The 26,228-nt window shown below is 45.0% G+C and overlaps 1 protein-coding gene across 6 annotated transcripts in view; it reads right to left on the bottom strand.

The window, feature by feature from the left end:
* Positions 1–7,491: 7,491 nt before the first annotated feature.
* LOC142992850 (mitogen-activated protein kinase kinase kinase kinase 4-like) overlaps positions 7,492–26,228 on the bottom strand; it is a 38,859-nt gene continuing 20,122 nt past the window's right edge. For 3 of the 6 annotated variants that reach the window (XM_076143366.1, XM_076143367.1, XM_076143368.1), the window contains exons 16-33: positions 24,667–25,023; positions 23,717–23,851; positions 23,374–23,523; positions 21,966–22,036; positions 21,200–21,279; positions 20,016–20,104; positions 19,800–19,894; positions 18,999–19,083; positions 18,637–18,801; positions 18,018–18,123; positions 17,713–17,868; positions 17,290–17,433; positions 16,656–16,790; positions 16,452–16,552; positions 15,383–15,532; positions 12,248–12,407; positions 11,760–11,899; positions 7,492–11,652 (exon numbers count right to left, since the gene is read on the bottom strand). In XM_076143366.1, coding sequence (XP_075999481.1) covers positions 11,569–11,652; positions 11,760–11,899; positions 12,248–12,407; positions 15,383–15,532; positions 16,452–16,552; positions 16,656–16,790; positions 17,290–17,433; positions 17,713–17,868; positions 18,018–18,123; positions 18,637–18,801; positions 18,999–19,083; positions 19,800–19,894; positions 20,016–20,104; positions 21,200–21,279; positions 21,966–22,036; positions 23,374–23,523; positions 23,717–23,851; positions 24,667–25,023 — 2,403 coding nt within the window. In that variant the 3' untranslated portion in view covers positions 7,492–11,568. The remainder of the gene's footprint in view (positions 11,653–11,759; positions 11,900–12,247; positions 12,408–15,382; positions 15,533–16,451; positions 16,553–16,655; positions 16,791–17,289; positions 17,434–17,712; positions 17,869–18,017; positions 18,124–18,636; positions 18,802–18,998; positions 19,084–19,799; positions 19,895–20,015; positions 20,105–21,199; positions 21,280–21,965; positions 22,037–23,373; positions 23,524–23,716; positions 23,852–24,666; positions 25,024–26,228) is intronic. The other 3 variants (XM_076143370.1, XM_076143371.1, XM_076143369.1) reach the window with 2 other exon arrangements.

The following is a 26,228-nucleotide window of genomic DNA, read 5'->3' as shown; positions in this document are numbered from 1 at the left end:
ACCAATTTCTATATGTAAAGGCTGGACAGAACAAAAACATACAGCCTGCATACAATACTTCTAATATACTCTATCATACTCTATGTACCAGTGGTTTAGGTTTACTTTATTATTCTGATATCATAGGCAACCAATTTCATTTATTTTACACAAACATTCTTATTTGTAGTAGAGCTGATATCCCCAAGTGTCTCCCTTGCTGGTTGTACACACGCTGCACTCACCTGGCACCGAAGCAGAGCTGGCCTCTGGGAAGAAGAAGACATGAGAGCAGAGGCTGAGTTTTACATATTAGACATTTATTTTAGAGATCACATTCCGCACACAGACACATAAACACACAGACACACACACAGACACAGACACAGACACACACACACACACACACACACACACACACACACACACACACACACACTTACTCTTTCGCAGTATCCTAAAATCATCCGAGTCCAGGACTTGCTCGTCTTCTCTGTACCAAATGACCTGCAGGGGCGGCGTTCCCCTCAGACGACACTCCAGCACCACCAGCTGACCCTTCACTGTGGACACATCGTGGAGACACTGGGACAGTAGATGAAGATGAGGATGATGATAGTCAGGCAGTGAGGAAGGAGAGAAAGAGAGATGGAGGAGAAACAATATGACACTAAATTTTAATCATTCAATAGTTGTGCTTAAGAATTGAAAAATTAGTGTTTTATCATTTCTAATTCTTTATTCTACAAACATAGATGCATTTACCTTAACAAAGGTCGGGGCCACTCCACTGCCTGAATATGTTTGAGTGTACAGGGGACTCTGAGTCTGGAATAGAAAAATAGAGACGCTGTCATCATTCATTTCATGGAATTCTGCTCTGAACTGTTGTAATGTAGTTTGATTTCATTGACCTACCTGTTGAGGGCTGACACAGAGCGGCTGCACCAGGCTGGAGTGTCTCTGGGCAAGCAGGGTGGAGGAGGAGGAGGAGGAGGCGGAGGAGCAGGAGGAGAGCTCACGGGAGGAAGAGGAGGAGGAGGAGATGGTCAAGGACATGGTGCTGGTCTTCTTCTGCACACTCTGGATGCTACACACAGTCACACACACAGAGATGATTAGATCAGATATGTTTTCCTTACAGCTATTTTCTTATTTCTTGTGTGTGTGTGTGTGTGTGTGTGAGAGACTTACTGTGCCATGTTTCAGGCGTTGTTTTCCGCTCTACAAAGACAGAAGCAGTATGTTACATACGGTATGTTACATTCTGATTCACCCCAGCTATTACTCTCGCTCTGCCCTTTAGCAAGGCATTGCTCCTGAGGAACTGCTGAACGTTTTCCTTCTCTATGTGATGCCTCACCCCACCTGGACAACGGGAGGGGGAGATGCTGAGAGATTGCTCTTTAATGACTTCAGTTCAGATTTCAGTAGTTCCCACATGCTGATCAGCAACAATAACACACCTGTCCATTGTGTATTTATAGTTCTATATATAAATGCAGTATATGCAGCAGTAAAATGCTCCCCTGCCTGCAGGCGCTGCTGTCACCACAGGCTGCTCCTTCCTCCTTCCTCCTTCCTCCTTCCTCCTTCCTCCTACAAAAGGAGCTGAATCTGCATGTTTTGACAGTGGGACATCCTGGTGAAAAATCAGCCTAAACCTGATTTGGTGACAGAGAGTTGGAGAGGAGCTCATGATCCAGAAACGTCTGCACAAAGAGTAGGAATACTTTAAAAATAGGGGTTTGTGATGAAGAAGAATTCCTTGTGAACATATACAAGAATCACACAAAAACACATGTTCAGCCGTGAGTTTGTCACGTTTGACAGACAGTGAACCCCATCACCTCCTCCTCCTCCTCCTCCTCCTCATGTAACCACAGCATGACCACGTGCACAAACACACACATGTAGAAATGAGCACTGGTGCACTTTCTGCAGCGGCCGTGCTAATGTAAAGCTCCTAAACTAATTATCCAAACAGCAACTGTGAGGTTTTCAGGCCTTAGTACGAACGCCAAACAAGATGAAGTGCTCAAAACCACAAAACACAACATCAGGACCTATGCTGGTAATTGATTCTGTCCACTGTGACTTAATGTAAATCTAAAGCCAAACTGAGCCGACAGTTGGCGTTTGTGGTTCCTTGTGTTCAGATGTGGCTAAGACATTATGGCAGATTCATATTCTGAGTTGACAGTTAGAAAATATATGGATTATGTAAGCATGATATAAATAAACAGTAGAGACTTTGCAGTATTTTACAGATAACATGAATCAAATGATGGGGTGATCATGTCTGCATTCTCAGCTGTTTTATACATTGTGTATTGTTGTATATGAAATTGTTCATTTAAAACATTACATTTTCAAATTTAGTGACAAACGCATCAACACCTGTTTCCTAATACAAAACTCTATTATGGTCTTGATTCTGACTAGTGGGCTTTAATGGGTTAATTGAAGTTTAATGGAGTGTTTCATCAACACCCCCAGCTTCTGTCCCGGGCCCAGAGAAGGAGCTGACAGAGGAGGCTGAGGTTCAAGTTTCCAGGCTAAATTAAACTCTGTCACCTACTGAGCTGAGCAGAGTCTCTGTGGCCTGAGATAAATCTCTCTGTCTCCATTAACAAGAGTCGGCCGCACAACAAGACACCCAGAGGAGGAGCAGAGAGTCTCCTTCACCTCAGAGCTCAGTGTGTCTGCCTGCCTGTGTTATGTGATGAAGGTAGGATTCAGGGATCAGAGCATCAACGGATCGAGAATCAACCTGCGTTCCTTTAGAATGGTTATAGAGGATCACAGCTCAGGGAAAAATAGCAGCAGCGTGTCCAACATCCATGTGTACATCCTGTTTCCCCCTCTGATAATCACCCCAACAGGTGTGTGCATGTCTGTGTATTAAGTGTGTATCTGTGCTGAAGCCTATTGTTGTTACAGCAACAGCTGCTGCTGATCCCATCAGATCAACTGTCTCTGTTACATAAGCAACAGGTTTGTACCAGTGACAGTATAAGTCCATTAAAGAGCTACTGGCTACTGACAACATCCAGACTGAAGGTGTTTCTGAGGTGACACAACGAAACTGAAGCAGAGAGCAGATTTGATTCATAATAACAAACATTTTCTATCATTGCCAAGTTTGTGCCAATTTTATGTAGCAGCTAAGGAATTTTTTAGATTTAGATTTTAGACATTTAGATAATTTCTATCTGTAATTTGTCATTTATTTCCGACATAATATTTAGAACAATTGTTTTTAAATTCTCTCATTATCCCTTCATGCTAGTTTGATTGAACCAGTCTGCTACTTCAGTATCGGCTCAGTATGTCAGACAGTCCATCTCTCCTCTGTTTCCTGCGTCCTTGTTGGTGTGTGTGTGTGTGTGTGTGTGTGTGTGTGTGTGTGTTGCCTCACTGACCCACTAAATCACACGTGTGACCTTCAGTAACGTAGGAGTCTTCATCCATATTGACAGACATACATTGCGCTAACTGATTGTAGTAAATCTCCTAACATTAGACCTTCAGCTGCATGCGTTCTTAGGCCTCATCTGCCTTTTGCCTTTAGCCTAGATGCAGTATTAGGAGTTTTACTACCCGGATCGTCTTGTTTGCATAGTTGACAATCTACATTTTGCAGCTGCTCATTGAATGCGTTCGACCATTTTAACCCTTGGCACACAGCTCTGGGGTTTATGTGTCAATGAAAGGCAACAATAACGGTCGGTATTTTACACTCATACCACCTGTTCTGTTACAAGGGGAAGAGGAATGATGGCTGCTGTCTGCTACACAGTTTAACAGTAACTGTGTCTCCAAAGAGAGAGAGGGGTTTGATGGTACAGATGAGTCATTCTGTTTTTACAGGTTGTGTGTCTCTGCTCAGTCCAGTTATCATAGAATTTACTGTTCACTTTGCCAAATAAGGTCTATAAGTCTTCATCATGGTGAGTCATCGTCAATGTGGAACATTTCCTGCTGCAGCATGAAGTGTTCTTAGTTCCGAGTAGAAATACTGACAAGCTTCCTGCCTGCTGAATGACAGGATTCCAGGTGAAGTAGAAGGAAACCTACACCGCCATCAACCCACAACCCACAACCCACCTTGTTAAATTTAAACAAACCCCCCAACGTGTAATTCCACCGCTACATACGACATGAGGCCTGCAGCCCTCAGCAGCCTTTAGCAGCCCTCAGCTGGGGACAGATTTAGCGCAGCAGCAACACATTCTAACAGGCAGTGCAGGTTAAGTGGAGGCAGTGATAAGTAATCAGTACATAAGACGATGATCATGACGTCCATCCAATGACCAATCTACAGTTACTGAAGCCCAAATAGAGTCATTGTGAATATATATAGAGAAAAAGACCCACTTTGCTTGATTAATGTAACCAAGGGGATTACAGATAACATGATTATATAAGAAAAAGATGAAAAAAACAATTTCACCAAAAAGGACAAGGAGTTGACTTCATCATCATCAATCACGAACTTCAATTTCAAGTGCCAGCAAAAGAAAAAGTTAAACTCTCAAGCATCCAAAACAAATGACTGAGCTGGCATCAGAAAGCTTTGCAGTTTGGCGCCCCCTGGTGGAAAGTACATATTTACACTATGAATGTGATGAATATTGGTGCTTCAGTCTGGTAAATTAACATTATATTTATATATTACATGTTACTCAAGTTCATGAACAACATGTTAGCCTGAGGGTTTGTCTTACTGGATGCAACTCTAACTTTGCAGCATTGCAACACACACTGCCTTCTACATTACACCATCAAATTCTAAGAGAAAAAAAACATGTTACATCACCTTTAATACACCCACTGTCAACAACAACACCAACATTCCATCTCAGCAAAAAAGGTGAAACTGCAAACTCTGTAGAAAGAAGAGATCACTCTGATTTAAATATGTGCATTATCATTACATAATCTTGTTTATGGCAGCTTTAACTTGTTGTATTTGATTCTTTGGCTTTTTTAGGACCTCAGCTCACACAGAACTTCCCCTGTTAGCCGTACCGAAGTGATTTGTGTGTCGTAACACTTTGATCGTGTAGAAAAGCTCTTAACCCTGCACCTCCGACTCTCCCAACTCCTCAAGCTGTCTGCTGGGGCGACCGATTTAGCCCAGCAGGTCACCTGATCCTGCTGTCCACCAACCACAGCCCACAGGCTGAACACAGCATCATGAAGGCATGTCAGGCTTTCACAGTCGCAGAAACCCCCTCCCACACACACACACACACACACAACCCACTCAGCTTTTGGCTGCAGTCGTGTGTTGCCTCACTGAGCTGTAGGCTATAAAACTGACACACTTTTAACCACTTCAACTCTTATAACACACGGATGTAACAGATTTTTCAACCAGCTGTGACGCACACACACATGCACTAATGTGGAGTTACAAAATGCACTACATATATAGGCACAGATAGATAGATAGATAGATAGATAGATAGATAGATAGATAGATAGATAGATAGATAGATAAGTAGATAGATAGATAGATAGATAGATAGATAGATAGATAGATAGATAGATAGATAGATAGATAGATAGATAGATAGATAGATAGATAGATAGATAGATAGATAGATAGATAGATAGATAGATAGTTAGATAGAGCGGGTTTGGCACACAGACACATGACACAGCATATAAATTTAGCTTTAGCGCTGTGGACAGGCCGTCACAGCTGTGCTCTCATTTCTGACCACAGACTCTCTCACCACATTCACTCCTGCAGGTTTCACATCAAACAGTAATATCACGAGTGATCTGGAACCTTTCAGCTGATGAATTGTGCTTTTTTGCATTGCCAGCAGGGAGAAAAGGCACAGCAGTATCTGTAAGAGCAGAGATCTATGTCTAAACCACGACACAGGACCTTGCTCTATTGAATTTCCGTCTCATCAAAGTTTGTAGCTTGTACTTCAACCTGTGTGTGATACAAAGTTCATAAATGGCTCAGAATTCATTTCTTATTGAGTTAATAAGGCCATGCTCTAGGTTGGACCTGTGTTACACCACATGCCCCCCCCCCGTTTCCTCCCCTTCCCACTCCTTACCTGTCTGTCCTTTTCCCAACAGGATTAAAAACCAGCACTAACAGATGTATTGATCCAACAGGAAGTGTGAATGAATCCAAAAGCTAAAATGCAAAAATGCTGTGTGACTGTGCGGCTGCCAGTCACGGCTTGGTCGCCGGACGCTCCCTGCTCCAGGCGAGCTGACACACACATTTACACACAAGGCAGGCCGTGTGCGTGTGTGTGTGTGTGTGTGTGTGTTGGTGGAATGGGGTTAGGGGGGAATCTGAGGCTGGTGAGGGGGGTGAGAGGAGGGCAGGAGGGGTTCAGTTGGAGGACTATTGAAGGGGTAAATGGAGAGGAGGACAACAACAGTATTGACACACACGTGAGAGGAAATCACATGTAAACAAAGACGAGCTTATGAGCTGCACGTCACAGGAATGAGGGGAACTTCCAGAATACTAAAATATGCATGTAGGAGGAGCTAAACACAAACTGTAGTAACAAAGTACTCTCACTGAAGTTTGATCAAATACTCGGGAATTCTATACTTTATTGGATATTAAGTGTTTTGGATGCAGGGAGGTTTTGAGGGGGATGAGTTATAAACAAAGTTCTCAGTAGAAAACCCGCTGAGGGAGTTTCAGATACTGATGAAGAGGCTGTGATGTGTTTGGCTGCATGGTTGATTACCTCACTTCATCTGAGAGTGAGAGACTGGGGGGGAGGAAGGCTGAGACTGGTGCCAGTGAGTCTTCAGGGGACACATGAGACCTCACATGGGAGAGAGAGAGAGGCAGAGGGAGAGAGGAAGGGAGAGATAGAGTGAGAGAGAAAGAGTAATTAAACAACATCTTAAAATAGAAAACTTAAACACACACACACATGCTCGCATCCTTTTTTGCAAACTACCTGGGATGTTGTTTGAACTTACATTGTTTCACATGTTGCATCCCTTATACACACTTGCCTGTGCCCCTATCTGACCCCCTGACCTGAAGCTCAGCCTGACCCCAATTAAGACCCATTTGATTTTGCTTTAAAAATAATCACTTCATTCACATTCATTTCAATGAATGTTTTATGGGGAGGGGTTACGATGAAACTAAAATGTCCTCTAGAGAGACTTTAAAGGTGGACTGGACATTTTGAGGCAGATCAGTAGTGACAGCCCCCACTGGTCACCCTTTACAGACACCACTGGAACTCAACAAAGGTTGAATTTGAAGCTCCACAGTTGGGACAGCGCTGTCCCATCTTCCTTTGCTGCGATAGAACACTGATTGCATATTGTCCTCTTGACAAAATCAAAAAGCCAAATTCTTCTGCTGTGGGCGACGTGAGTGACAGATGAATGTGCTTTGATTCAAGGTTTCACATGAGTCAGTAGGTTTGGGAGGAAATCGTCACTGTGGCGATGCGACTGTATGACCTTTCAAGCAAACACTGACACGCACCAACATCATTTGGACACTTTTATTGTTCTCTCGCTGCCTTTTGTCTCTTTACATGAAAACACTGTTAGCGTGTGTGTGTTCAGTTTAAACAGTATGCGACGCATCAATCATGGATCCAGTGCAAAAATAAAACAAAGAACGAAATTATTGTCTTTACAAAAAGCAAACTGAGGGGTTGAAACAGAAACAGATAACATACATGATCTTAGATATTTCTCTCTATATTTGGTCTTTTATCTTCAGTCACAAGGTTTTTAAAGTATGATCAGTTTTATCACCAGCCTTCCTCCTTCTCTTCCTCATTCCTCCAACCATCATCAATTACATCTTGACCAGCATCATCATCATCATCATCATCATCATCATCATAATCATAAAAGCCCCAATCCACATGAGCACGTTGGCGCCCCCTGTTGAAAACTAACCATGTAACTTTGAATGGATTAAATGTAACTGCTTAATTTATTTCTTATTTATTTAAACTGTAAAAAATAAAAATGCAAATTGTGGATTAGGGCTTTAAAACAACATCCCTGTTCTTTCTACTAACAAACACTTTACTCAAACCATCTACAGCTTTCCTTGTCTGGCACATTTCCATTGCAACCTTGCTTTTAAACACCTGATCTCCATTCACATTACACCCCGACCCCCTACACACACACACACACAGACACACGTACACACGCCTCCATAGAACTGCATAGTTTCAACCACACCTTTGCTCACACAGGCTTAAAAAATAAGTTGTACAAAAAGTAAACCACATGTTTGCAACTTAACTGCTCAGCTCTTGAATTTCGTGCTTCACCAGACAGCTGTGAAACCAAAGGTCGATCAGTCCTTTAGTCATTTTGGTCCCAGAATTGGAATTGAATAAGTGTGGGAAGAGAGTTTTCCTCAACTCGAATCCCATCCACTCACACGATGGAGAAGATTTAGGAGAGGACGCATGAATGAAGCTTCAACCGGGCTGGAGGAGGCAAACGAGGACAAAAGCTCATTATAGACGAGACAGGCAGAAAGGGATGTAGGTGAGGAAATGGAATGCAGCAGCAAGACAAGATGTGTTGATGAAGTGATTTGGTGAGAAAGTTGGAGGGAGACGTGAGTCACTGCCAGGCAGAAACAGAACCCCCATCCTCATCCTCATCCTCAGCCGTGTGAAGCGTGGGAGGAAACACACTGATCTCTCTCCAGCTCCCTGACTGCATCCGTCTCTCATTAGTGATACAGCCGCAGTAGAACGTGAAGCAGACGCTGAATATCTCTGATAACAAACAGTGAACATCCTGAGTGTTAAAGCGCTCAGGACGCTGAGATGACAAACAGAAGGACTGATCAGACTGTTCTGGTTTCACGCTGTTTCCTGTGTTAATCCGCCCACCGTCCTCCCTCCTTTGTTTTGATAATTGTGATTTAAATGTCAGAACCTGATGTGGAAGCGGCCGGTGTTGTGTTGTGGCTCTGATGACCAATCTGATCATTAGCTGACCAGACTGGACCAGAGCCACTCCCAAGCTGTGACACATCCACAGCCACACAGAAGCGATACACATCTACTGTACGTCTGAATACATTTGGACAAGCAACTAAATGTGACTTGTGTTTGTTTTGCGTCATTTCCAGTGTCCAAAATTGAAATTGAATGATTGTCAAATGAAGGTAAACACTGTCGGCGCACATAGAGAGAGAAGCTTCAGTATGTAAACTTGTAATCCTGCATCTGTTTATCTATATTACCTTACACTCCTGCACGCTGCACTGTCGCCGTGTGAACCGGCGGCCATGTGTCATCACGTCAGAGAAGAATACTGAGAGAGCACAGCAACGACGTCGTCATGAGGTCCAATTTCCAGTTCCAAAAAAAAAATTCTCACAGAACCAGCTGCAAATGTTTCTAAATCCATAAGAAAACAAACTAAAACGTTACGGTATCACTGATAATAAAAACATTTAGAACAGGGCAGAGTTAAGAACGTCAGCAACATCCACTGACAACAAAGATTAAGATTATCGGTATAATGACGACTACAAGGTCAAACCAATGAATCCGTCTCCACCAAATATCGCACCACGTCTACATAAGTATACTGGATATTTAGGCTATAAAATATACGGAGGCTATTACATTACATTGCATATATTTTGTTTGCGGCTGAGTCATTTTACAGTTTATCATAATAATCACAACACCTGTGGATGGGGAGAGAATGAAGACTTTGTAGAGAAAGTTTTGATTTGAGATCCGTGTCAGTTGAGCCTGAAGGACAGGGAGAAATCAGCATCCTCACACTTAGTTTGGTCCTTTGGAGCTCATTGGATAGAACAAATGAGCCTATAATGTTGATTAGTTTAAGGAATGCTGACAGAAAGAATAAAGCCAAAGGTTTAGTTTGTTACAGGCTTTAAATGTTCCCCACTTGAACATAACTCTGAAGCAGGACCTATAACACGGCGGCCGTTGTGCGAAGGGCCAGATTTATACACGATAATCGACCAGAAAGCAGAGTTCATACGACGAACTCACAGATCTGGGATGTGAGGACCGAGTGTGTGAAGGTAAACCACAGCATGCCAACACCCGACCCTCCCAGATCGACGCGTTAACTCCATGTCAGGATGGAAGTTCACATTCACGATACGCCCATGATGCTGTACACACACACACACACGTACAGTACAGACTGGCTGGTCAGTTATATAAAATAATCTATGAAACAGTGCATCTGGTGAGACTTTATACATCCTAAACTGTACACAATAGTTGCAGAACCACAGAGAAGCACTTGGAGCTTCTGTTCAGGTTGTTATTAAAGAGCAGTCAGTGATGCTGTAGAGTTATGGTGCAGATCTGAAGCTAAAGGGCTGCTGGGTCATCGTTATAGATCTCAATATAAAGCTGTGAGACAGAGAGAAGTTGACTTAATGCTCATTATTATGGATAAAGGGACCTAATAAATAATCTGATGTTTTTCTACATAATCAGGACAGTGTCTTATATGTAAGTTCATTTATGAGGTCTTTGCCTTATTATAAGAGGGAGGAGTGACTGATGTCCTGACTCCTTCACTCCAAATAAGACAGAAGACACACTTCTTTCAACAATACAACATTTCATAGTGCATATATTATAATACTGTCTAATAATGCTTTGTGGAAAACAAGGAAAGAAGGAAGTGGAACAACGTTTTTGGTGTTGGAATTAAAGTAAACAAAGGCCTGAATGAATGTGGAACCCTGTTAAAGAGAAACGGAATACTGGGTGATCGAAGACAACACAGAGTCCGAGGAATGGGTGAAGTTGAGGAATGATGCTTGCTCTTCAGTTCCTTCTCACACAGATGCTGATTTACCATCCAAAACTCCAGGGAGGAAGCAGATCCAGCAGCAAACCAGGGACAAAAGAGGTGCGAGGGCATGAATTCAAGCACTGCCGAAATGTGATCGGCACGTAAATAAGATGAGTAACAGAAGGGGAGAGACTGACTGACCCAAGCATGACGAGCTGAACGAGCTGAACTATTCCAGGTACATGTGCAGATTGGAGTCCAGATGTTGAGCGGTAACCTGGTGTGGATTAAAGTTGATCTAAGCCTCCAGCTCTCCATTATATTTATACATCGGGGGAACAAAGTTAGTCTTGATCTCCATATTTGATTTTGCAGTGAGTGTTTGAGGAACCAGCCTGAATCCTACACAGAAGCTCCCCGTAACCATGGCGCTCTGAGGTGAGAAGCTCTTTGTGCTTTTCACAGTATAGATGCTAGACGCGCTTTCTAACACGTCTGTGGATGTGCCAGACAAAGCGCCACACGCCCTCTTCTTCATCTACGTCGGTCCAAACATTGGTGGTCAGTAGTCGGGGATGAAGGGGTTAATTCAAGCGCGTTGATCGACCGAGCCGAGCTGCAGATCTGCACGGGATGAGGCGGACGGTGATCGGGATTCTGGAATGTTTAGGTTGAAGCCGACCGCCCGTGGACGTCGGTCAGCAGAGATGAATGAAGACATCAACACGCAAACCCAGAGGAAGGAATTCAGACACCGGCTGTTGATCCCAGAGTCTCAGACCCAGAACTTTACCAGTTAAACAACGAGTTCTGTCCCAGAGTCATGAAGTAAATCTGACTGCTGCCTCCAGACATCACCGAAGCAAAGAAGACCTGCAAGGACAAGTTCAAGTTAATCTTTACAACCAAAAGAGAAAAGCTAAGATGAAACACTACTGGTCCCATGTATTCTTGAAGTCCTGACAGGTTCTGGCTCTCACCTTGTCGTTTCTTTCACACAGGAACTTGAGCTTCTGGGCCTTTTTGTGCATGAAGACCCCCTCCAGGTTCCCCGTGTTGGCCGACCTCAGCTCGATGGCCTTTTCCCCCCAACCCATCACCTGATTGGACTGAAGGTAGGCTGGAGAGACACGGACGGAGGAGAAGAGGATGAGGACTGACGGATTATGTGTGAAATATGGACGGCAGTGTGTGTGTGTGTGTGTGTGTGTGTGTGTGTGTGAATCTATCCTGTATAACCAGTCATGTCCCAGAATGATGACCTATCTACTCGATCCAACACACACTCGTGCACGCAGAATCACTGCCACCTTATTTTTAGTCCACCTTGTCCCAATTCTTCTTCACAGAATTGGGTTCAGCACAGAAACTGATCGGTAGCTTTGTGCTATTATTATTACTGCAAGACAAGCCCACATTCTTCCTGCGTGTGTGTGTTTCTTTGTGGACATGTGTGAAGGAGACCTACCGACTGACGCAGGCATCTCCCCCCACTGCAGCACCGTATCCTTGGTGATGCGGCCATAGGTGTCTATGTAGACGCCTTCGTCTTCGTAGCAGACCAGAACCTCCGTCCCGGCGCTGTTTGGCAGAATGATGATGGCATGTGGACGGATGGAACCTTGGATCTGACAAAAACAAACACAAGAATAATCACAATAAGAGGAAGATAACATTCACTTCCCATATCATAAACATTCCAACATTCCAACAGTGTGGAAAGTCAGAGTCACTGCACCCAAACAATGTTTCTATGAATGTGGAATGAGCTCCATAATAAAAGAGAGAAACACAATAAGAGGTGAGTGGGGGTGGACGGGATCTGCACTGAAGTTCAGTGAGTGGGAGAAATGATTCTCTTGGTAGAAATGAAAAGATTTATATGAGATCATCTCTGTCCAAACCAATATGGTTCTCTGTATTTCTTTCTCTTCTCGTCGTGTCACATGCTGTGGTAGGGAACACGTGTTGAACACTATGAGCGGATTTACATTCACCAGGGAGGGATTTCCTTTGTAAGGACAGTAACTATCCTCCCTTCCAATCTGGGTGACCATCTTTACCAACACGGTAGTCTTGGTCCAACATGTCCTCTTTAAGATTTCAGTCCACAAATACAGTAAATTCATTCTGATCACCAATTTCTCTGTCAACACATTCAGAGAAAACTTAAATTTGATCCAAAATAACAAATCTGGTAATGACAAACAAACAGCTGATGAATAAAAAAATTTAAAAAATAGATCTACAAAAGCTTTAAGATGAGAAGAAGTTACAAATTAGATCAGCAGCTTCTTTCAGAACTCAAGTCTGATTCCCAAAACATCTTCAGCAACACCTTTCTCTCAACACACACACACAAAAGAGTCCTGGAACAGAGAGAAAAAGTTAGAAAAAAAGTAGCTGTTACGTCTGCGTGTGTGTGTGTGTGGTTTTTTGTTTTTTTGTGTGTGTGTGTGTGTGTCATACATTACCAGTGTGTGTGCCACCACAATCCTGAGCATCAGAACAGGCATCCACAGACGCAACGCAATTTTAATCCTCTGCCTGGGAATCAGCATTGTACCATATTTCATGGACAAAGATGTGTTTTTGTGGTTGTTGCTCTAAGTGGGCAAAAGTGTGTGTGAGCGCGTGTGTGTGAGTGTGTGCGTGGGCAGAGACGGAGGGAAGAGTGAGTGAAAGTGAGTGAGTGAAAGTGTTTAACTGTTGATGTACGTGAGTCTTGATGGATGTGTCGGTAAGTAAAACTGGGTGTGTGTGTGTGTGTGTGTGTGTGTCAGAGAACAGATGAAAGGCTGCAAAGAAAAGAATACTCAGAGAAAGCAAACTGGGAGCACGTCAAAGTGTGTGCGAGTGCCGTATATAAATATGTGTGTGTGTGTGTGTGTGTGTGATAGAGAAATGTTGCTTGAGTGTGTGTGTTTAAGAGAAAAGGAAAGACAGAAGAGAGTGCGAAGCGAGGGAGCGCAGCAGCAGCAGCAGCATTATAAGGCACCAGTGTAGGCAGCTGTGTGCCGAGTCGCTTAATATACCAGAGGATCAACCAGGGAGGAGAAAAAAAAAACCTTAACGGGAGCAAAAACAGGTCAGGACACACACACACACACACACATGCACGCCCACACACGCACACACACACACACAGTCAAAGATGGCAAGAGAAGGAGGACAGGAAGGATGTATTTTTAGAGCTTTACTTCTTGCTTCGTATGTCCGTCTCTCTCTCTCTCTCTCTCTCTCTCTCTCTCTCTCCCTCTCTCTCTCTCTCTTTCTCTCTCTCTCGCTCTCTCGCTCTCTCTCTCCTTCACTCCTTCTCCAACTCCCACTTGCTTATGGAAACTAGCACACAGTAAAGGTGCCTGGAGCGTGTGCGTGTGTGTAAGAGTGAGAGAGAGGGGCACTTTGCATATGAACGAGAGAGATTTGGGTTTACATTTCCCATTTAAGCCTTTAAGGGTGATGAAACTAAAGATATGGAACAGTACCAACATTATAAATTCATCAATAGTACTTCAAGGAACATATACATTATCATAGCCTGAGCACCGAACCTGTGTAGCTCTTCCCCAAAAACCTGTTTGGTTGACAGTGCATGAGTGTGAACATGACTCACCAGAGGAGAGAGTGACCTGCTGCTGTTACGGCAGTGGGCGATCTGTTTGAGTCTTTAAGAACACAATCTGTGTTCTGACTGAGCCACCACAGACACATAACTGTCTTTTGTATATCTACTGCAGGTTTTTCACATTCAAGTGGCGTCCAAAGGCGTTCAGGCGCCTCCTCAAGGTCAAAGAAGTTATAAGAGTCGACTGGAAGTGTCTGGAAAAGGTCTTAACTTCAGCACATCGAGTGTAAACAAACTCAGCGTGAGGACGTCACTCCACCCAGAACTGTGAGCGAGCAAATAAGTATTCAATTAAATCAAAGACACCAGCAGCCTGCAGACGGCTTCACTGGATGAAGACTGATACAATCTGACAAACTAACACCATGTGGAAGATAAAACCTGCTGGATTGGGAGTTGAACATGAACATGAGTCACAACGGGCTGCTCAGCTTTATACCTGCCCACGTACAGAGCACACACACACAGACACACACAGACACACACAGACACACACACACACACACAAAGTAAGAGAGATATGATAATGATAGCTTATAAAAACAGAGGATGGAAATGGGGATGAAATGAGCAAATGAACAACGGAACGATAAAGTGGGAGGAGAAAGAGAGGGATGAGAGGAGGAAGTGAGGGATGAAAGACGGGAGGAAAAGAGGATTTGACAGCCACAGGGGCGGCTGAGTGGGAGGAGACTGGATGTCGGGTGGAGGCAGGAGAGGGGAAAGCAGGAGAAATGAACGAGAGCAATGAGTGACATCCGTACAGTGAGAGTGGGAGGAGGAAGAGGAGGAGGAGGAGAAGAGCATTCAGAGAGATGGAGGAGAGCGAGGCTGTGCATGCTTGAATGGAGAGAGAGGTTCACTCAGCTACAGCCAGATAAATGTACATATATGGGCTTTACATGTAGAGTTTACTTAGTCAGGCATTCAGCCCTGTTGGATGTGTGTGTGTGGGTGTGTGGGTGTGTTTCTTACATGTGTAGGCAGGTAGAGGTCGTACGGAGTCCCTGAGTCGACATCAATAGCATGGAAACCGGACAAGGAGCCGTAGATGACCTTTAACCTTTGACCTTCCTCCACTGTCAGGTCAACAGACATGGGCTTTTGAGGCAGGCACCTGAATGACTGCACAGACATGGAGACACACACACACACAGTTTTAGTTTGTGGTTCATAAGTACTCTATACTGTAGGTGTGGTCTATTATTGTATACTGACTTATTAATTGATAAACACACTAACACACACACACACACACACACACACACACACACACACACACGCTGTCACAGAGGAGTGCCATCGCATATTTCCGTCAAGCGGGTTAAACTCCGTAGTGTGGAACAGAAAGTAGCTCAGGCCTCATAGGACACAAAAAAAGTGGGACACAGAGAGAGAGAGGGAGAGGGGAGGGGGGTGTGGGGGGGAGAGAGAGGGAGAGAGCAAGCGAGAGAGAGAGGGAGGGAGAGGGAGAGAGAGAGAGAGAGAGGGAGAGAGAGGGAGAGAGCAAGCGAGAGAGAGGGAGGGGGAGGGAGAGGGAGAGGGAGAGAGAGAGAGAGAGAGAGAGAGAGAGAGAGAGCAAGCGAGAGAGAGGGAGGGAGAGGGAGAGAGAGAGAGAGAGAGAGAGAGAGAGAGAGAGAGAGAGAGAGAATTGTTTGGTGTCTACACGCATGTGTGAGTACGTGTAGTCTGCCAGTGGAACAGACTCTAATAGATTTTTTTCCCTTAATGTCCCAGATACTGAAGGATGTGTGGAGGACATGAAGAAGATCAGCGTCACTCTGATGTTGGGCACTTTTTTATGCTCATGGTCATTATTAACCTACAAGAGCTCAGCCAGCACAGGAAAGCTCCCAGCAGCTCCACTCTACGCCCATGACAAACATCTCTCAACCATCAAAACATGTATTTTGTATGTTTAACTTTTATAATCCCACTCCTGCTGTACCCTCATCAGTCTCTGCTACCATCTAGTGGTGTCCTTGTGTCCCACACTCGCACATACATACACACATGCAAACCGACAGTCCTTAATGTTACCAACCTTAAAGGCCATGAACTTGTGGTAGGGTTTAGGAGCCCAGGCGTAAACCTCCACTGCATTCTTCAACGCCACCACCAGGAACTTTATCTTCTCATAACGCACTTTAAAAAAAGGTAAACAAAGACATTAAACATTTAGTCATACAAGTTTCACATGTGTACTATTGTCCCAATGTAGTATAAAAGCAGAAGTGTTGTTACTTACCCACTTTATAGTGAACACAACCCTCCAGGTCACCTACTGAGGTCCAGCCCTGCCTCTTCTCCACCTCCGGGTCATTATGGAGGATTTTATTCCTTAACCAGGACAGGTAGTAGAGGCGGAGCTTGTTCTTTTTACCTACACACACACACACAATGTGACACAGGGGAGGAGGAAGAGGAAAACTGAAATATCCATATAAAAGATGGAGGGAAAGGTGACTACTTGTTTAACAGAATGCAGATGTGTTTTGCTCATTGCCATTTCTCCTGCAATAGTCTGACCTCCGTGGGCAATAACCTCCATTAGCGCTGCCCTGGAGTCTTTAGCCTGCTGAAGCACCTGGCTAACAGGCACAGGCACTGTTGTCGAGGATGAATCATCTCATTTATCTCAGTTAAACAATGTCAGTAGGACTAAAACAGCACCAGACTGTAGATGCAGAGTTTAACTACAGTCTTAGGGTTGGATTTCAACTGGAATTGGGAAATATTGGATGCAAGGATGGGAACTCATGCATCAGCTTAACTGTAAGACATCAATCAATCATTGCCTGTGTGGTATTTCTACAGCAATACACACTAAAGAGCCATAGTGTGTGTGCATGTGGGCAGACAACACGGGAGGCTGATGGTACCTGATATTGTGATCAGTACATTGAGTCCTTCCAGCACTTCCATCTGCTGAAACCTTCGCCTGCTGATGAGGGAGTAGACTTTCCCCTGCCCACTGCGATCCAGCAGCCACAGGCCGTTCTCTGTGCCCACCAGCAGATTCACACCTACACACAGGAGAGCGGAAATTAGGCCTCAGCTCAAAACTCATTTTCGCTTTTTATATTAAAACGATTAGCACTGCACTGAGTTGGGGCCGCAGTGTAACATGAATTAGATGATGTCAGCCTGCGCAAACTGTGACCTGCCTTGATTACCTAACAGCAAATATTAAGCTGGGGGTGAGTTTATCTCCAAGGGAGGTTCAGGGCCATGGTTCAGGAGTGTTCTGCCCCCATAGTGATGAAGATTAATGATTGCAATTCTTTAAGCATAAAACTACAAACCCCATAGACCAGCACAGAGGACCTCGGTGTTGAATTTCTTCTTGTACTTGCGGATCTCTGGGGTGTCGCTCTGCGGTCTGATGTTGGTTGGGTTCACGTTCACCACAGAGCCCTTCCTGTGGTTCCCTCTCTTGATTGGATCGCCCTTACTGCCTGCTACACAGAGACAAAGAATCAACGTCATCTTTAATGGCAGTCTGCAAAAGAGAGGATATGTAGCTCTCTTATTGACTAGGTTTATGAGCGAGTGTGTGGGTAATGGTGAGTGTGTGTGTGTGAGAGAGTGTGTGTGTAAAGGAACTCACTGGGGCTCACTGGTGGCGACACTGGCACCAGTCTTGGATCAATGAAAGGCAGGAAGGAGGAAGTGGAGGAGGTGGAGGTGTTTTTACCAGTCGGGCTGCTGACAGCCTGGTGAAGAAAAGAGCAATCAACACAATCACAAGTCTGCAGCAGAACCTATAAAAGACCTTTAGGTTCAAACTTTATAATAACATAAAGATACAAGGTAAAGGAACCCCACTTCTTTATATTCATGGTCACCTCTTGCTACCCTAAAACTGTGCCTTTACCTCCCTCTGCTGGACAAACAAGCGCTACTGCAACTATTCTCTCAACTGACCTGCATGAGTTTGCATACTAAGATGAACACGTCTATAGAATCCAGGGAGCTTAACCTCCCTACAAAATCAGAGCTTGATGAGGTCAAGAGAATGATTTATATTCAAAACTACTGAATTAATTTCAACTCACTGGCAGATTTCTTTCACAAATGTTTCTGGTTTAAGACTCAACACAACTTTTACTTTAGCATGCAACATTGCAGAAACGCAAACACTGAAATATGTCACAAACAAAACCTTATGAAGTGTGTGCATGTGTGTGTGTCTTGATTCACTTCTGCCTGTGTGACTGTACACTCACATGTTGTTCCTGCTGTGTGGGCGATCGAGGCGCTGTGGGCGACTGTGAGTAGCTGAGTTCACAGGTTCGCTGCTGATGGCTCAGGGCATTATGGGTAGGACTGGAGGAGATCTTCTGCAGGAGGTCTGGTAGTAGGTAGGTATCGTCTGCAACAAGCCTGGAAATCTGCACAACACACAAACGGACAAAGTCTGTGTCTATGTCCTGTGTGTATATCTACAAAGAATCACCGGCAACATGGGTAATCTTTTTCTTCACATTACGAACATTGCCCCCACGCAACTGTTGCATGTGGATATGCAATGCAGACATCAGAAGAGTGTGTGTGTGTGTGTGTGTGTGTGTGTGTGTGTGTGTGTTACCTGGTTGAGATTGCGGTGTGGCTGCAGCACGATGCCATCAGGTATTCCTCTGAAGTATTTCCCTTTTCCGTTGGACAGTCCAGACCTTGAAGCACAAAGTTTGACATTGTAAAAGATTCCAGTACTAAATAATCAGAAAAACAATAAAGACATCTGAAACTGAAAACATTCCAGAACTCAGTGGCAGCGACAACAACACATATTTGGATTCCTTTTCTCTCTGAGCAGCACTGGAACCAGTTCCTCAATTCACATCCGAGTCCTATTTAAGACAACTTGTGCCTCTATGATCTACGTTGGTTATATCTGTGTGGCCGCCCGACGACGCCCTTTTTATTTCCAAGAGAACTTTTCTGTGTCTCTTTAGATTCTATGCAGAGCAGAAATAGGAGCTTTCATCCAGAAATGGCAGCACCACTTTTCAGCAACTCTGATCCTGTCGGTCATGTTTAGATCAAGCTCAAGATATCCTGAATGAAAAAGAGTTCAATCCTGTATTCAAGTGATAGTCAGCAGGAACATTTCAACATAAAGGTGTCTCAAGTGCATGCAGTAATGCCAATAAATGCTGAGCAAGAATTGGGCTGAATGTTCTCCTCTTTATCGCAATACTGGTTCGTCTTCAGTTTGCGACATGCCATGTGTCATAATTCTATGGTTTGGAAACGTTGTGAAACAATTTCTATCACTGCCAACTACAACAGAACGCTACGACGCCCTGACTAAGTGGAGGTGTGAGATACTGCATGGTGAAGCAACATGTGGAAGAATAAAGGGAAAGAATAATGAGGAAGATCTCACCTGCTCCTCTCCTCCTCGTCACTGCTGCTGACCTCGTCGCTTGAGGAAGAGTATTCTGTGGCCTTGTTGAGGCGAGACAGGACAGATTTGACGCCCTGTGAGAGGTTAAATTAAACTTCCATAAGACACAGAGACTGGAGGGAAAAGATAACTATGAAGACAAACACACAAAACTTTGACATTCAAAGATATGACATATATATTATCTTTATTTACTTGTGCATTTCCACTGGTCAAGTTATCTTGCATCTTCCTCTGTTGCTGTAGTCGGTGCTGCAGCAGAGGACTCTCCAGCTGGAAGAAACCTACAAAACCGCACACACACACACACACACACACACACACACAGTGAATACGCAGTGTGAGCAGTAGGGTGACGCATGTGAGTTCAGTTTAGAAGAAGTGAAATTAGACAATGTGACTGAAAAAGTCCCGGCTTGACACTTTGGGGTTATTTTGATTTTCAGTGACTCGGGTTTGTCTCTCAGCTGTTCTGGAGCAAAACCACAAGAAGAACAGAAACTGGGCGGTTTTCTTCCAGCACAGAGCAAGAAAATGTTCAGTATCTGGTCATTGTAAATGGTAAACAGAGCAAGAGCCCCCACCTCCACCCCAAACTAGCTTATTTTCTTAGGGAAAAGCTCCGGAGCAAAGCCGTGAAGAGGAGCATCCCTCTTATTGTTGTAGGAATCAATGGGATTTACAGGAAACATCTCAATTCCACCAATAACAACTGTGTCAGTAAACACAAGGGATCACATTCGAGTTGTAAATAGAATATTGATGTTTTAACAGCGGCGTACACACCTTTTCCTAAAGCAAGATGAAAAAGGAGTGGAGAAACTCTTTCGTAGTTACAAAGGGTGGAAATGTTTTAAATGTACAGGCTGAGAGGAGAATCGGTGATCTGTGAGAGCCGGGGCCAGCAGCCAAAAGTGAGTAGGACACATCAAGAGCTGCTTCCTCACCCAGCTACACACAGAGGGCGACTTTGAAATGATAAACACTCCCCCCCCTCAGCTCCCTCGCTCTCTCTTCTGTGTCTGTAAGCAGCCACAAGAGCAGCTTCTTCACGGCCACACAGAGGTCACAGGGGGCACGGGGAGCGAGGAGAGAAGTGAATCGCCTCTTTCTTCCTCTCTGGAAACGGCCGAGCTTTACGTTAGCCGTGATGTATGTGGCGTCTGTGTGAAGCTCGGTCTGGTTTGGTACGTTTGATGTGTGATTACGAGTACAAAGTTGCAGGTGTGAGGTGTGTGTTGGCTTGATGTTCTGTGTTTCTGTGGTTGCAAGTCACCGTCACACATCGGCAGCTTTCCTCTCGGTTCTCACACACACACAGACACACCGCATCGGCACAAGCTTCCATCAGCGGAGTGATGATGTAAGGAGTCACTGACCTGAGTGGTTGCTGCTGGTCGACGAGCTTCCATGAGACACAGCTCTTCCGCTTCTATCTGCCACAGACACCGGACTGCCACTAGATGGAGAGAGAGCCACGCCGACAGAGAGAGAGACAGGCGCCGGGTTAAAGCTGTGATCAACATTAAACACTTGTATACGGTCTATTCTCGTCTGTATCCTTCACGCCGTCGGTGCGGTGACCCGCTTTCCTCGCCATTAGTTTCCTCTAATCGACTGTAATCATCTAATCTAATCTGATCCAACCGAGACCGATTGCTCTCTAATGGTGTATGCGGGTATGTTGAGCATACAGTCGCAAATCTACATCAGGCCTGACAATTAATAGTTCACACCAGCTGATTTGGGGAGGATAACACTGACAAATAAGGCTTACACATCTATCTCCCATGGCCCTATAGCATTTTAAAGATATCAAATAAAGAATGTAGCCCACTTGACCGTGCTTGTTTTCAATTACAAGCTGAATTATGTGGCTGTACGGCTGAAGCCACTGCACTCCAGGTAAAGTCACCTTCACACACAAACCTGACCCTTTCTGTTCTGCATGGTCACTTTACTTCATACATGTTGGTCTCTGATGTTTGAAACAGGACTTTAAACTCATTAGTTACATCCTAAATGACTCATGCTACTGTTTTTCAAGCACCTGATTGGCTCTCGAAACCACTTGTTAGTCCCCGCTAACACCCTTGCTATTTAGTGTGTGTGTGTGTGTGATATGCAGAGGATATGTGGTTCTACCTGGAGGCGGTCCTCTTGTGGCCCATCACCAGCTCTCTACAGTAGAACTTGGAGGTAGTACGTTCTGGGACCTGGAAGTAAAAGAATGTCAGAAGTAGTTTAAGCACAGCAGACAGAAACAGGAAGGCTGAGGAGCATAAAGGTGCGGGACTGCCGGTGGTCTCCATTGCTTCACTTTTCATTTGGACTCTTTACATATTTGCATAATCATAGCGAGGATTCTGTGGTGAAGCAGTAAACGACCCACAGGGACACAATTAGACCTGAAAATCAAATGAGACGGCTTTGCTTTGTTAGCTTGTATCACTTCTCATCTCTCTGTTGCTACAAGCCGACGTGCCTAACACAACATCATGGTGAAGAAATGTGATCAGATGTTCCTACATGAAGGATATTTCTTCAACTTTTCAATTTTTCTCAAACTGCCCCACAAACCAGCAGGGTAACCTTTGACCTCTCATCTCCTGGATCACACGACCTGGCCGCACAGAGGAAGACACGCCCGACAGAGCAGGAAGCGACCTGTGGGAATACCTATCATCCTCCTGACAAAGTTTGCCACATCCTGCATCTGGTCTCTCACACACGCGCACACACACGCGCACACACCCACACACACACACACACACACACACACACACACACACACACACTGTGGTTGGTGTCTCACATTTCCTGTCTCTTTTGTGGCAGAGAGCTGGCAAACCACTCTGTGAGGATTTTCTAAAATAAACCAGAATTTTCAAAACAATGCAAAAGCCTTCAAAGCTTCTGCTCGGGTGTCAATCACACAACGGCACAGGACGAGCAACCACACGACCACACGCTGCTTGTTTTCTGTGCTAAATGTTCACCTGCATAAACCTAAACTCCATATGGCCTCCTATTAGTTCGGCAACATAACATAGCGGAGCGGCGGCTTTATTGGTCTCTGCCTCTTTCCGCAGTAGTTATTAACTGTTCTATCAACTCCATATGGTGCCCTGGTAGTAAATACACCTAATAGCGCATTTCTGTTTGCACAACACCGAGCAGGGGAGGGAGTGGGGAGGCTGGAAGACAGAGAGAGGAGAAAAGAGAACGACAGCAGCAAGGGAGAGAGACGTACAGTGTGTGAAGTGTATGTGCAGTATAATGTGTTTGAAATTAGAGCTCGGTGTTGAGGAACTTGAGATACACACTCCCCCGCATTTCAAGTTCAGTCAGATGAAGATGCCAACCTTGTGATGTGTGCTACTTCCTGTACCAGGCATAACAATAACACTCACTTCCTCTTTTTAAAGGGGCATTAATGCTCCTCTGTCACAGCCTGAACATGTACAGAAAAACTGTACACATTTTATTTCTGCCTGGCTGATAACATAATGTGTCCTCCAGCAGACGTGAAGGACGTCCGTCATCAACCAACCTTGGGCGGTGTCTCCACAGAGCCCCAGAAGACGTCGTCAGACGGCGGCGTAAACGGGGAGAGGGGGGAGAAGGGGGACAAGGGCGACGTGACCATATCAGACATGGAGCTGCTGTGAGGAGCGTCACGACTGCAGCGCAGGTTGGCGTTCTGGGAAATCAAAAACACATCCCGTCGTGTTCATCAGTGACTTAAGATAAGAGACGGCAGACACACAGCAGCTAAATCCCCCACAATGACAAACATCACACACTGGTCACTGCAGCAGCAGAAGGGGAGAGCAGAACACATCGTATCTAATGTACTTGATTAGAGTGTATGTGTGCTGTACGTCTGTGTTTACCTGGTTGAGGTGCGCTCTCTGCATGGCGGGGGTGCAGGGGCTGGAGCTGCTGCCAGAGCCCAGCCTGGAGTGCATCTGACTGGGCAGACCAGCAGCCAGCAGCAGCCTCGCTATGCTCGACTCCTGGAGGTCCATCTAACACAAACAAAACTAAATGACTGAGTTTATCTGTGTTTGTTTGTCTGAAACCACATAAAGACTCACAAAATCCCCTTTCCTGTTTAATCTCGGTCGCAGGGGAAACCAAAATCTCCCTTTAAGGACGCAGACTTAAAAGGACATGCAGACCCTAACACACACACATGTACAGACGGAGACGCAGACGATTTAGAGTCCAGCTCTAAATTCTGATGTCCGGGTGCAGCTCATCAGGCTGTGAAAGGTCAAGTGTCAAACCGAAGCCCGACACACTGCACTGCTCTGCTACAGCTTCAGGTGTCAACACTCATAAAACATAAATGCTTTTATGCTGTGAAGTGCTTTGATGCTTAACATGTGAAAGCAGTTTAAAGGCTGCGAAAGGAAGTAGAAGTGAGGTCATCATAAACTTTCTTTTCAACTTTTTGACGTTATTGCACGAGTGCCAACAATTGAAGGGGCTTTTTTTTTCTGGAGCCAAGGCCACTTTGTGTTTGAGGGCAGGATGTTTGGTATGAAAGCAGCATTCAAACTCGGATGCAGGTCAGATAATCACGTCTGAGAATGGAGCACCGCTAGTACAGACCTATACCTTCAGCTCTTTTCGTAACTGATTTGGTTCTCTCCGGACTTCTGAGATCCTTGCGGTAAGGCAACGTTAGATTTAAGACAAGGTTGAGAGAGACGAAAGGATGAGAAGGAAGGGACGGAAAGAATTTAACACAGCAGAAGTAAAGGAGCGGAATAGCAAACAGAGGCAGACATGAACATGAGGGCTGCAGTGGAAGCTGGCTGTAGACTGCAGGTTTTACCACTGGGCGCTGACTGCTGGCACAGCGGCCGGGGGAGGCAGCAGCAGCAGCAGCGGCGGCGACGGCGGCGGCAGCAGCAGCAGTTGTAGTCACACTATTAGCCGTCAGCTTGGGGCCAGCAGCCACAGGCTTCTCTCTCTGCCTCTGCCTCTCTCTCTCCCTCTCTCTCTCCCGGTGTCTGTGGTCGTGCTGCAGCGACAGGAGCTGGGTTTGGTCCTTGGGCAGCGTGCGGTGGGACCTCCTGCCCGCCGACGGCTGCTGATGCTGAGCCAGAGGTTGGGGCTTGGCTTGTGGCTGCAGCTGAGGATGGAAGAGCTGGGCCTTATGCTGAAGCAGCTGATTTGGAGGCGCAGCTCTCTATGTAGCAAACATGAAAAGCACACACACACACACACAGAAACACACACGCACACACCCACACACAGAGAAACACACAGAAACAGACTCAGAGCCTGGGAGTGGCAGATTGGTTTCATGTTATCCAACAACCTCTAGCTCAAAACATGAACCTCCCTCCACATCACCTTAGTCTGACTTCACATGCGAGCTCTGTGAACACAACATGCTTCATAAGCACACACACTCTCTCAAACTCAGAAGCTTGTTAACTAATACGAGCCAGCCTCAAAGTGTGTGTGCTTTTAAAATCATTTCACACTCTTGTCATGATTACATGAACAGGCTTGATTAGATTTATACATTTACTAACTTTAGAGTTGGAAATCAATTCCAGATAGAAATCAGTGATCAAGCCCATCCAGTGTTAAAAGGATCTTAAGGAACAATTTACACATAGAATAAAATCTAATGGTATAAGCATAAGCACATAATAGCTAATGATGTAATTATATAATCTCACATTTGTTCTCCCGAGAAGACGACCGCTCTCAGAAGCTACAGACACGACGAGAGTTTACAAGAGGCGACGCTGCTGATGCATGAAAAGCCCATAAAGCAAACACTGAGCCACTCAGCACACTGATGAGACACAGATTCAAACAGTAAACAGGCCACTTTGCTTTGCTTGTTTGGCGTAAAGCGCTGACCAACAGATGGCCGACACACACCCACATCAAAGAGCAGTCAGTGAAACCCTGGCGGCCATGAGGCTCCAGCATGGGGAAGCACGTGGAGCTGCTGCCTGGGACTCGCACATCTGAGAGCTCTACTTCTCCTCGGCTGGTGCTGCAGCGGGCCGGAGGCTTTCCAGTAGGAAGAATGCTTCACTCACTGGCAGGAGGATGAACTTAGGGTCATGGATTTTCCATAGATCTTGCCTTTATGTATAATTACGCAAGATATATTTGTACTGACTAAGCTTGAGCGGTGCTGAAGGCTCCCAGAGAAGAGATAAAAGCTAATGTACTCTGCCTCCTGGTGCTGTCCATAACAACGCATATAAAACAAACACAAAGCCTCCCAATATATGCTTACCAAGCTAAATACACAGTTTCACACACACACATCCAGCTAGTTCACACAGTTCATACACTACCGCTGTCCCACATGGTTTGGTGTCGTCCTTCTGACCGCAGTAAGACGTGTTTCTGACCGTCACATGA

The sequence above is a fragment of the Genypterus blacodes genome, unplaced genomic scaffold (assembly GCF_046128005.1).
Source record: "Genypterus blacodes isolate CSIRO-AG114 ecotype Tasmania unplaced genomic scaffold, CSIRO-AGI_Gbla_v1 ptg000024l_1, whole genome shotgun sequence".
Lineage (NCBI taxonomy): Eukaryota > Metazoa > Chordata > Actinopteri > Ophidiiformes > Ophidiidae > Genypterus > Genypterus blacodes.
The sequence above is the reverse complement of the archived record's forward strand: the minus strand, read 5'-3'. Positions and strand labels throughout refer to the sequence as shown.